At 39.2% G+C, this 12634-nt stretch overlaps 1 protein-coding gene across 4 annotated transcripts in view; it reads right to left on the reverse strand.

The window, feature by feature from the left end:
• Positions 1–12634, reverse strand: part of LOC105566305 (four and a half LIM domains protein 2) — a 132071-nt gene that overhangs the window by 48836 nt on the left and 70601 nt on the right. Inside the window, exon 1 of one of the 4 annotated variants that reach the window (XM_012020208.1) lies at positions 10962–11209. The exons of the other annotated variants lie outside the window; for them this stretch is intronic. Within the exon in view, the coding sequence (XP_011875598.1) occupies positions 10962–11194 (233 nt within the window). The 5' untranslated portion in view covers positions 11195–11209. Of the gene's footprint in view, positions 1–10961; positions 11210–12634 lie in introns of those variants that run through there. 4 annotated transcript variants of the gene reach the window in all.

Genomic DNA, 12634 nt, shown 5'->3' on the forward strand with positions numbered 1-12634 from the left:
AATTATATTGACAACTGGTTGGATGGTCATCGACACCCATTTCTACGTTTTGAAACTTACTTCTTTTTTGCAAGATATCTCTAAAAAGTAGAGGAGATTCCCCTATTATAAGAGATGCTCCTAGTAGAAGATAGCAGGGTTTCTGTCAAATTTAAAAAAGGTAAACAAAGACGCCAAGTATAAGCGCCATCCAATCAAGAATTATATAATTTAATTATTTGGATATATTTTATTTAAAAAAAACATTTTTATCTTCTCTACGAAAGTAATGATGTCATCAAATGGCGCCCACTAAAATGAATCTTTATACAAACTAGGTACTTAATTATTTTTTATATTAAAATGTTATAACCAAACAATCGAGCATAAAATTTTATCGGAGGAAATAAAGAATTATTTTGCACGTTAATAGGCATCGTCTATTGGTTCCACCATGAATTTATTGCCCTTGCAGTAAAATCTGTTTAGTGGAAAATTGTTAGGTCGCACGTGTGATTGTTACGGAGAAAGATTTGTGAAATTGAATGTGCCGAAAACTCGCTATCTCATAGTAGGAGTCTATCTCATAATAGAGGACTTTCCTCTATTTTATTGCCCTTCATGCAAGTGTATATTACTATCTAGCTATGCATTGAACACTAATGTCAGATGACTTCGAGTAATTTTCGAAAACGCAAGCGTCAGCTCGTGAAGCTAATCTTTCGATCGATACGCACGATCGACTTGCCAAGGCGGGTTTTGAGGAACACGTTCACGATCGTACGTGGTTTCTCCTGTATGCGTTAAGCGAATAATATCGAAGTGCCGTGTGCTGTCCGATCCGTAGATTATCCCGATAAATCTGACAGTGAAGATAGCAGAACGCGGTCGGCTTCTCGTATCGTCTGACTTTGATTCGTCCAAGAAGAAAACGGCGATATTTTTCGAATGTAATAATGAAATTTCTTCGAACGTCAGAAAATATGTGCATTGTTAATTCCTTACGCGTATCTATTATACATTAAATTAAACTGGATTGTACTAAATTGCCATAATGATTCGGTTACTAGAAATGATACTAAATAATTGACTATACCAATTATAAGTTCCAGTTATATCCCCTTTAAATAAATTTTACAAATTTTTGTAAAATATTAATTTTAATATTTTAATATTTAACATAATATGCTTAAGTAGGTTAGGATCAACGTTACATTTAAAAATAAAAAGCATAAATATTAAAAATTCGCTCGTTTTTTCAGGATTAATTAAAGTGAAAAAGAGATGATGTACTTTTTAAAAGTTTACGAAAAAGAATTTGCACGATTAGGTGAGGACTGTTAATAAAGGCATTGCGGCATTTCGACGAGTCAAATCGTAGAAAGGCAATCGGAAGGACGCGGGCTCTTCGGTGTTGACATTTTCCACGTGATTCGCGGAAATGCATTAACTCGAATTGCTATTTTTGCACAATTTCGCCGCACGCGCTGAATAAAACATGCCGGCCGGCGTCGATGAAAACTGTATAAAGAGGATTGACGTAAGTAAGAGAAGGCGCGGTAACTCTACGCGGCACGCATCGACTGAATTAATGGATTACTATGATCGAGAGCAATGACGTTTATTTAATAGGGCACGTACGCTTTTCCATCGCGGAAACGGCTTTACCTGGAAAGCAGCTATTTCGCCCGCAGGTGAATCATCGCGGTAGAGAGGGTGCCCGTTAGTCAGTCACAGATTCGCTCTGCCAAGAGCAAAATCTAAAACTAGGACTCCCGGCACATCTTGACACATGTGCGGGACAATAATCGTCATTACGATTATCTGCGGAACACAGCGTCGCTACCAAAAGCGGCAGGAAAGCATCTCGCAAAAGAATCGTATCCGCCATCTCATAAATAAAAATTAAGCTCAGGTACGAAATATACACACAGAAAGACAAAGTAAAATAGAATAATAATAATTTTTCGCAATAAATTAAAGATAATAATTATTTAGACAACATCCTGTCGCGGCTCTTTAGTCTTCATTCCCTCGAATTTGTGTTTATCGTATGAGAGCTTTATGAATTTTACTAATAATGTACGATTAATACAGGTAATACACATTTATACAACCGTCAAACTAATATCACAAATGTTAACACTGTATCAATCTGTAAAATTTAAAATTGCAGTTACACTTGCTTGAAAAGGACCAAAACCCATGGTCGAAACGTAGCGACACGAAATTATTAAAATTGCCAGATATGGTCAACCAAATTATATGTTTTTAATTTTTGCTGGCGACCCTGAAGAGTTTCTGATTAGTTTACTAATAATATTTTAAAGCGGATAAAAAAAAGAGAGAGAAGCTCCCTCGCGGTGCAACAATTCCACTATAATCAACGAAAATATCTTCAAAGTATTTTTCACAGGTCGTAAGTTCATAGATCGCGCGATGTGGATGAAAGTAGTATGTAAATTGCTCGGCTGAACTGCTGACAGGTGTCACGCGGAAGAAGGCGTCCGGAAGCTTTCGACTTAGCACAACATCGCCCCGACAAGTCGACCGAGAATCGGAGGCTGCGCGGCTAATAGCTATTAATTAGATAAATGCACGCTATATATATAAGCGCCAGTAATAGTCCTCGTCGGAAATAGACGCAATAACGCACGATAAAACGCAGCTTCTCGCGTCTCGCACGAAATACCTCGGGTGTTCTCGTAGGATGAAACGGGGAAAGTCGCGATGTCTGACTAAGCGCGTCTTCCCTCACTACTACTGCTTTACGTATGTACCGCAAGTGGAATAAACTGACCGAGTAATCGGGGTAATCGGCGACGATGAGATAAATGTCACGTTAAACGCGACGCTGTTTTATCGCTGCGATGTGTCCGACTTGAGAGGAAAGGCCCGACGCTGAGAAAAGTTTTTGAAAATTTATTTGCGGCATATAATGTTTATTTCAGTGAAATAAACATTACACGCGTCAAACAATGTTTATTTTAGTGAAATAAACATATGCCAAAAATAAATTTTCAAAAACTTTTTCCTCAGTGCGCACGAAAACACTTGAGCAGTAAAACTTGAGGCTTAAGGGAAACGACCAATGACTGCCGAGAACGCAAGCAGCCATTTTGAAACTTAAGCAATGCTCAAAATTCCGATTGGTCGAAATTCTCAAGTCTTGCTGCTTAAGTTCCTTCGTGTGTTTCCAGCAGTGTACTCTGCATCCAATAACGATTCGAGTACAATTTCTTCAAACGTTTTCCATTTATCGAAATGAACGCCAGGTGATCAGAAAACATCTAATGACCCAAATCGACAAGCGTAGAGTCTCGTCCCGAGGTTATACTTGTGATTCCGAGCCCGCGAAGACGAGTACGCGCACTAACGTACATTCGAATGTCTTTCAAGGTGTAACTGCACAATGCAGTTTCTGCGATGAAATTTTCCAACTAGATGCCACTGTGCATAGATCTATAGGTCCCGATGCGAGCGGAAAAGCAAACCTTTCTCAACGTCACTGTCATTTACCCCGGAATCATCGGTCGCGAGCTGTAAAATCTTTTCCCGACATCGAATCTGGGAGGACCGTTCAGCACGAGGAGACGCGAACGAAACTATGCCACACGCGTCACGTAAGAGTGCATCCGCAAGAGGAGCGTGCTTCAAACTGGCGCCATGCGGTTCGACGACGACGATGTCGGTAGGTGTGTACCTATAGTTAATACCGGGTGACCGCGAGAAACAGCCGTCACGATGGCGCAAGCGCGACTACGATCGCGTTCGTCGCTCGCGGTCGTAAGCTCGGCCAAAGCTCCCACCTTAAGCTCGAGCGAGCCGTAAGGTAGCTCGCAAGCCACGCGATCGGGCGTTCCCGAGGGGCTCCGGAACATTTGACGCAAATGAGTCTCGTCTGCCTGATGCGACGACGCGTCAGGCAGAAGGGAATCTCATGAGATGACGATGCAACTGTTGCATTATGCGTCCTTCCCTTCGTAATCCGGAAACGTCCAATTCTTCTCCGACCTGCGTCCGATAACTCAGTGAATTCAGTCCGTCAACCCTCAATGAATAATGCAACGAATAAATTGAAAGAAATTGAAAAGGCTATTTCGGTCTGTTTTCTTTCTGACCGCTAACAAGTAATTGTGCCTATTTTAGAGAAGATATTGTAAATTGTTAGAATTGTATATGGTCTTTTGATAAAACCAAGTCTCGCTGTCGTATTGATCGTAAGGTCCACAGAATTAATGGCTTATCGGTTTGATCACGACTTTTCTTTTAGCTGAATGAATGATTTTTTAATAGTTGCTTTAGCTAATCGCATAATCTGCTCACAATTGGTTACATAAAATTTGTAAATTCATTGTTTACTATTTACGACGAAAAATTCTAGATCTACAGGTGAAAAAGAATAGCGCGAGTGATTTGTATTCTAACAAGGATCACGTTGCAAGGTCGACGTTTAGCGCCGATCCAACCAGTGTCGAGCATGTAACTTGCCATGTAAAATAACACTGTGGCATTTCGCTTCCCTCGTTAAAGAAGACGCGCATTCGATTTGTACGCTCGCCAATGTGAATATCCAGTACACGTCCAGTAACACGAAATTTTACGTTACACTTGTATTATATATCGCGAACAACAGAAAAATCACTTTCGAGCTATTCAGTAAAATATATACTAAGTACAATTACTAGTAAAAAGTATGGTCAAATTTCAAAAAACTCTCATAAAATTCTTAAAAATGTCACATTGTCCCACAATTCCATGGTTTTCAGGGTAAAGTTTAAAAGAAAATTCTCCCCCCCCCCCCCGTGTACTACTGAACGTATAACTAAAATGCCTCACTATACTTACATGCGAAATACGTACACTGAGAAAAAATGTTGATATCACTAAATATGTTTAACAGCATTTCTTTAATTTAAATATATATGTTTTTCAATTACACATACATAATTTATTCAAACATATATATATTTTTTTTAATTAACAAATGTTTACGTGAATTAACAAATATTTGACAGCCCGTGACTGCATATAGTTGAATCGAGAAATATTTTCTTGACGCAACAGTTTTTGTTCTCAGTGTAATTTCTGCATTGCTCCCCGCGTACGCAAAGCACGTTGCAATAATTAACTTCAAATCGTTATTCCTAAAGGAAGGATGACATTTCACGGTACTTTGCGCTCATAGAAAAGTAGAGCGACCCTTTTATGATAGAAAGCAGTAAGGTGACTATGGAAACTATAGTGCCATCAGCCCCGCTGATACTCGCCGTTATTTGCATGATTCCGCGCGAGCCAATGGTCGATCGCTTTAACGCTCTCGGTAACTTTAATTACCGTCGTTTTGCTAACTCGCCGCAGATCGTTTTACACGCCAGAGAAAGATCGTCATGTCCGAAGCGTCTCTCGCCGTCGCTGCCGCCGCCACTTTAATCGTAAAGGATTTTATTATCTTTAAACAGCGCGTAAAAGTCCTGGCGCGCTCTCGACGAAGAAACGTGCAACGTCATGCCTTGCCAAGGGTAAATTGGTTAAGAAATTATTACAAAGGAAAATTTGTATGTGGTTTCTTATCTGGTAGACATGTTTCACGAAAGAACAGATCGCGGGAGGAGTTGATAAGAGTGAAAAAAATTAAATTTTTACGTGACCCACTCTTTCTCCCTTCAATTACATGTATGTGTTTCCATTTGTCGGCAACAAATACTAAAAATCAATTTTATTGACACGGGTGTGAAAATTTTATATAAATATCTTTATATTTAAAGGTAATATGATGGTGAATATATTACAGTGAAAATGATCTCAAATATATAATTTCAAACTGGTCTACAAAAAATATAAAATCCTTAAATAACACAATTTACTTATGTCCGTGCCTCACTTCTTTATTTGCCTCGCTTCTTCCTTTAGAGCAATTCGTGACTTAATATAATAGCTTCCTTTCTTCTTTTTTCGCAATCCTCGTCTCAGCGGGGGTTTTCTCGGTCTTATTGACCAGCTTGTCTCTGCGTTTCGCTGCGAATGAAATTACTGGCAACCGTGATACTGCCGGATTGCTCGAAACGCAGGACGTAACGCGAAGAAATGCGTGAAAGTTAGTCGTTATACTAGCGAAGACTACGAGGGACATCCAGAAAATTTAATTGGCAGATACTCGTTAACAAGTGCGCGCGCACGTAATTATACGTTCCGCAATAAGTCCGTGGGCTAGACCGTGTAACGTGAGCATCGAAATCGTTTCATTATCTGCTTCAAAAATAATCTCTGATGTGAATATTAAGATTATTATCGTCCTATTACAAATATTTCTTAATAGCAAACATTTTGTATATATTTCTTTATATTTAATAAATATATAAATCATTTAGAAATTCTTATATAAATAATATATTTTTATAAACATGCGTATCTGAAAATAATTGTGTAAGAGTGGCACCTAAAAACTTCCTCGTGCCATGTCGTTTAAAAACTGACTGTATTTTATGTAAACGAGAGTTGACCAAGCCGTGTTAAACGGCGGCCTTTCAGCGGAATGCTACATTGACTAAATTTCCGGCGGGAAACTGATGAATGGCGGCGGGCTGCGCATTAAAAAATTTGCGTCACATGTGCCGGGAAGACGTCCGAGCATTTAATTCGCTCGGGTTTACGTAAGGGAACTTTGATGAGTAACTCTGCGCGGGAGCATTAGCTACCCCGCCAAGCTCGATGCGGCGGTGTAGCTGCGTAGTTCCGTCGCACGAGTCCGTGACATAACTTGACAAGGTTTTGGCAGACCCGCCTTTTCAGCCAATGAAAATTCTCTCTCTCTCTTACTTTCGAGATGAGATGTAAACGCGACGTATCTTTTTTGAACTTGATCGAGATACTGGATTTGCAAGACACGTGTTATGGCACGCTAGTAATCTTATTGTCAGTAGTGCTAACAATGATTAGCAGCAGCATTAATTAAATTATAATCGGTCTTTATTTCTCAAGAGCGCGGTTACACCCAGAAAAAAGTTTCTTTGAAATTAAACAACTTTTCTTTGCATTTTGACCTTACTAGACTTTTATTTAATTTCCAAAAAATAATTTCTTTACCTTAACCAAAATTTTATTTGATTGAGACTAGAATCTCTAGGAGAATTCATGTCTATTTCTATAATGCGCATGTTTTTGTTTTAGAAAAACAAGTCTCATCTAGAGTACATTGTCTATTTATTTGTACTAACTGCAAATTTGAGTTTTATCAGCATAGCATTTCCATAGCTTCCATAGATTTATGTTACTATAATTTCGCAAATTTTTCCGTCTTGCACGATCCGAGATTTAGCCCCGAAAATTTTTCGCTGCCCTGTTGTTTGTTGTCTTTCTAGATGATATCTCAATGCAGAGAATGATGAGCTTTGACAGAGTCGAATCGCGATCTACAGAGAACCGGACTTGCCGGACAGATCACCTTGGCAATGAGTCCGTAACTTATTCTGGTTCACAAACGCGCAAAGATTTATCTTCCGAGATTTTGACGTCGCGCGTATGTGGTGAGTGAACAGTGGCTAACTTTTGGAGCATGTGGCGCGTGCGACTTTGTCGAGGTTGGCTCTCCTTTTAAATTGCGGCTTAATTAACCGCTCTATTTAGCGAGCGTTGTAATCGTATAGTCCTCTGTTATTTTTGCTTGGTATGACTCACAGAAACATATCCATAATTTTATACTCGATACGCTTCTGATATAGTTAAACCTACCAGAATTTGTTGAACATATCCGTATGTGCATGTGCATATAAAAGAATGTACGGAAAAGATGGAAATAATAATTATGAAGCATGTACTGTCTCGTATCTTCAAGTTAAAAAGAATTGTTACAACATTGTGTTTATATATTTCACGCTTTTTTAAACTGCAGTTTAAAAGAAATATTTTATGTACTTCACAAGCTTTTTATCTGATTACACCTTTTTTTTTAAATCTGATTACATGTTGCATCTTAAAGTTCTCGTGACCGCGTACTTATACTCAGTACTTGATCCTCGAGCGTAAAACGAAATGTTGTATACGCGCGTTGCGCAACTTTAATGAGAATTATGTATGTTCGTCGATTTAAAGCGACGCGGTACGAAGTCTTATAAGGCCATCGATCGATCTTGTTATCGAGCAAGTATTGATCCTGCGGGCACAGCTTCGCACTGCATCGTGGAAGATCATTTATAAATTTGTACGCCTTTGAAACGTGCCCACGAATAAGGTCGCGTCCACGATTCATATTACGCAAATGTGTATGCCCGAAAGGCTTAACGCAAGATTATATATATACGATAGAGCTCGAGGCAGGCCGGTTTAAGACATTACGGAGCCTGTCGCTCCGAGAGAAGATTTAGGGGCATCGTTTCGGACGCCACACCATTAACATGTAAATAATTACGGAAGAAACGTGAGAAGATACATAGGAATGATTTTAATCGGATTTTAACGGATTACGTTTCTTGAATAACGAACCTGAAAACTGTTAAGGGACTCCTGTAATCGCTACAAGTAACTTGGCGACCTTCTTGAATATGTGATATTTGTGTCTACGGTAATACCAATGTGTTTTTCTAATGTATTCTCTCTACTAATGTACTCGGCATGAATTCCGTGACGCTCCAACTTGACGCGATCAAGCGGAATACGACTCGTGCCTATTTCTACACTGAGAAAAAAGTCTTTGAAAATTTATTGTCACAAATAAATTGTCAAATACTTTTTCTCAGTGTACACGGAATTTTCTTTTAAAATCTAGCCTGAAAATCATGTAATCGTCGGACAGCATGACATTTTGAACAACTTTATGACAGTTTTTTGAAATTTTACTAGAAAAATGTAAACTAAATATCACTATTAGTATGGCAAAGTTTCGAAAAACCCTCATAAAATTCTTCGAAATGTCACGATTACAAGATTTCCAGAATAAATTTTAAGAGAGAATTCTCTCTTAAATACGTGTACCAATACGGATTAACTTTAATCTCGATTTAACTAAGTTTGTATCTTTTTCCAATTCCTTGAAACTGGAAAAAGATAAAAAGTAAGTTAAACCAAGATCAGAGTTAATCTGCATTGCACTCAGAAAAACGATTTAGTTAGGGTAAAATGAGATACGTTGAAATGTTTCTTTGAATCTACTAAACTTTTATTTACTTCCACTAAAACATTTGTTAGATTTTAAGAAATGCAATAGATATGAATTCTCTTAAAAATTCGAGTCTCAATCAAATAAAATCTTGGTTCTTTGAAATCTTCTTTGAAATTAAATAAAAATCTAATAGGATCAAAATTCAAACAAATTTGTTTGATTTCAAACAAACTTTTTTCTGGGTGTAATAGAATTAGGCATCGTATTCATATTTCCCGTTTATCGAGAAGTCGCGAGTTTGTGATTTAACTCAACTATCCGATGCCTATCCTGTCCGCCCACGAGTGATACACGCTCAAGTGATCAAAGCCGGTCCTTTGCGACGTCGTCCCGACGAAGACGCGTGCGATGATTCCGTGGGAATTTATGGTCGCTCATGCGGGTCTGCAATCATGGGCCCGCAAACGGATTAGTCGCTCGACCGATGATCGTATGAATCCGATGAGCCGCGCATACGAGAAGGAACAATCCGAAGTGACTACGTCTTCCGCTACCGCCGTCGTCGATAAATCACCGCGCGGACTTATGAACCGTGAAAAGCGGACAGGTTACTGTCCCCCGGGATTCTACCGACGCCCAGTATAACGAGGATGTTTCGTTAATGACCTCATTAAATCAACGAAAGGACGGCCGTCGGCGAGCGATATCTCGCTTTCTCTCGCGACGATGGCTCATTCCGGCGACGGTCGCCGTCGCTGTCGTCGCCGCCGTCAACCGGCCCGGCAAATTGTCACGCGACGTAGATAATTTGTTGGTCCGCCCCTTATTGATCGTATAATTCGCGCGAGATCGCAAGGGTCGGATTTATTTCAAGTGACTGCACTTTGCGCCATTTCGCATTAACTTCTTTATCGAAGCAACTTTCACGCTCGTTTCACCAAAGTTCAACCACCTTTTCGTCGTTCTTAATCGTCGATTAATTACAGATTTACACGAGTTGAATAAAAAGCTTTTGTGCAAATTTATTGCGCGAATTATTTATTCTTCATTTTAGAGAATTTATTTGATAAATTAATAATTTCCTCTTGGTGAAATATCTGAATGAATTAATAATTATACCATAGGATATATTTGACTTGTTAACCGACGTTTTTCGACTTGTTAATTAAATTTAATGAAGGTCGGTCCTCGGAGAATTTCGCTTCGAAATTGAGACACGAAGTTAATTATATCAGTCGTTATCTCGATATCGAGTAAATCCGAAGCTATATCTTTTTTTCATGTGCGTTCCAACTCTCTTATCTGTATCTTGTCGAAATCCCAATGCACTTTCATTAGCATGCAAATTTTCATGCGACAGATTAAGGGGATGCTGGGGTGAGTTTGCGCTTTTGCACCTTTTGCACGTAAAACTGTCTGTTTCGTGGAAACATTTGTGTAATATACAAATTAAATGGCTTACGTGTAGATCGAAAGCAGCTTGCTATTCCGGCTAAATTAAAGAATATATGATATGGCACCACTGAAACTAATAGTGAATTCGGTTGCTCGCACTCGGTGCGCACCAGTGCAACCAATCGAATTCGCTATAAGTTTGTAAGTCTAATAAGAGATGTACATGTAGTATGTTGCTCACTATTATTTCTTATTAGACTTACAAACTTAGTTTCAGTGATGCCATGTTGTTCTTTAATTTAGCCGGAATAGCAAGCTGCTTTCGATCTGTACACATGAGCTATTTAATTTGCATATTACACAAATGTTTCCGTGAACCGACAGTGTTTAGATTAGAAAGGTGCAAAAGTGCAAACTCACTCCAGCATCCCCTTAAGTCGAGCAGCAACGAAATCGCGCGGCTTCGCGATAAAAGAAAGTAAATTCTTACACGTTACAATCGCTGCTGCATGGATCCTCGTATGTGCGACGATCAGGTTCCGCGGCGTCCTGCGGCTCGATCGGAGGGGCGCCGATCGGCGATGCCCCTCCGATGATCAGGGAGGAGGATCTGCGAGGGCCGCGTCTTCTCATAGCGAAGTTCCGCTCGCGCGAAGGGAATCGCGGTGTTTTCTTCTTCATTTCCGTCACCTCTTTCACCGAGAGCCCATTGTCCCAAACCATTTCGCTAGCGATCCTGCCGAGGAATTGCTCCGCCGGCGGCAGGGGGCTTTAATCGCAGTCGGCGGAAATTCGCACAATTCGGTAGGGAGCGCTTTTAACGGGCGTTATTGCGCGTCGACGACACGGAGGCTCGAAGCGGTAACGGCTGAGAAAGCGCGCGATGACACCGCTGCCCCGACCTTCGATTGGACAAAACTGAAAGCAAACCAGACGCGCGATTGCCTAAGGCTGTGGTAAGCAACACACTTTACCGAAATACACGTGACTTGACAAATCGAGTTACGTTAACGCGATTATAAATCGACTGCGTTCCGCCGTTAAATTGCTTTTGCGCGCGTGGATCACTGATTTCAAAAGTTTACTCTTTGAGAAGCACGATTCCCCAAAGGCTTTTGATATTTAACGTTAAGTTCAAGCAAATGAGCAAATCTTTCAGAAACTCTAGTTAATTTATGAAAAAGTCTATGATAAATTTATCCTAAGAACAGTTGATATACAGGGTGTTCCAGGAGGAAAGGTCCGCTTGCGTACAAATTACAATACATGTATACACAATATAACCTATTTGCACAAATCGAAAGCAGTCTGCAATTCGAATCAGATCGAAGAATAGTGTTGAATCAGTAAGACTAAAGCCCGCGGCCTACAATGAGACAGAAGTCAGTACTCAGAAATCATAACCCGTAAGTTGGAAATCATAAAGAAAAATGTTGATCCGCAATGAGTCATAAGTCACTATAATCTAGCCAATCAGAAACGAGGAAATTTATAGGCAATAATTCGCCTCAACAAGCTCGATGAGTTCCAAATCATCAATATTCTCGTTGGACGCAGCGATCGTTAAACAAGTTTGGTTAAACACCGTTTTGTTCAACAGCACTTAAAAAATACCTACACAGTTGGAAAATTTGTGTTTTCTTGTTAAAAGAAATGCCCGTTAAAATTTTTGTGTTAAATGGTTAACACATTCATGTGTTAATTTAACAGATTGCTCTTATGTTAATTGACCTTAAATGTAAAATTATTAAAATAACTGAAAAGAAATGTTAAAACAACACAATGTGTACTTATTTTGTAATCTTACACAATACATATGTTCTATATTATTAGTAACAAAATTTATCTGTTAAAATTTACAGAATGAAATGTTGATTTTATTCTATATAACATAAGAGAGTGATCTCGGACCATTTGGCTTATTACATCTGGGCCTGGATAGATCAGTTGGAAGAGCACTCGCCTGGCAAGCTGAAGGTCCTAGGTTCGAATCCTATCTCGTTACTTTTCTCGCCGAAAAATAAGTGGCGTGTCTTATTGTTAGTGCCTACCTCCCCGAAGATACATTCCTATTTATTATGAAATGTAAAAATTACATTTTTTAAATTCATTTTGTCATTAAAAATATGTTAAGTTTACACAAAATATATGTTAAATGATTTT

The sequence above is a fragment of the Vollenhovia emeryi genome, unplaced genomic scaffold, assembly GCF_000949405.1.
Source record: "Vollenhovia emeryi isolate VEMERY1.0 unplaced genomic scaffold, V.emery_V1.0 DF939145.1, whole genome shotgun sequence".
NCBI lineage: Eukaryota > Metazoa > Arthropoda > Insecta > Hymenoptera > Formicidae > Vollenhovia > Vollenhovia emeryi.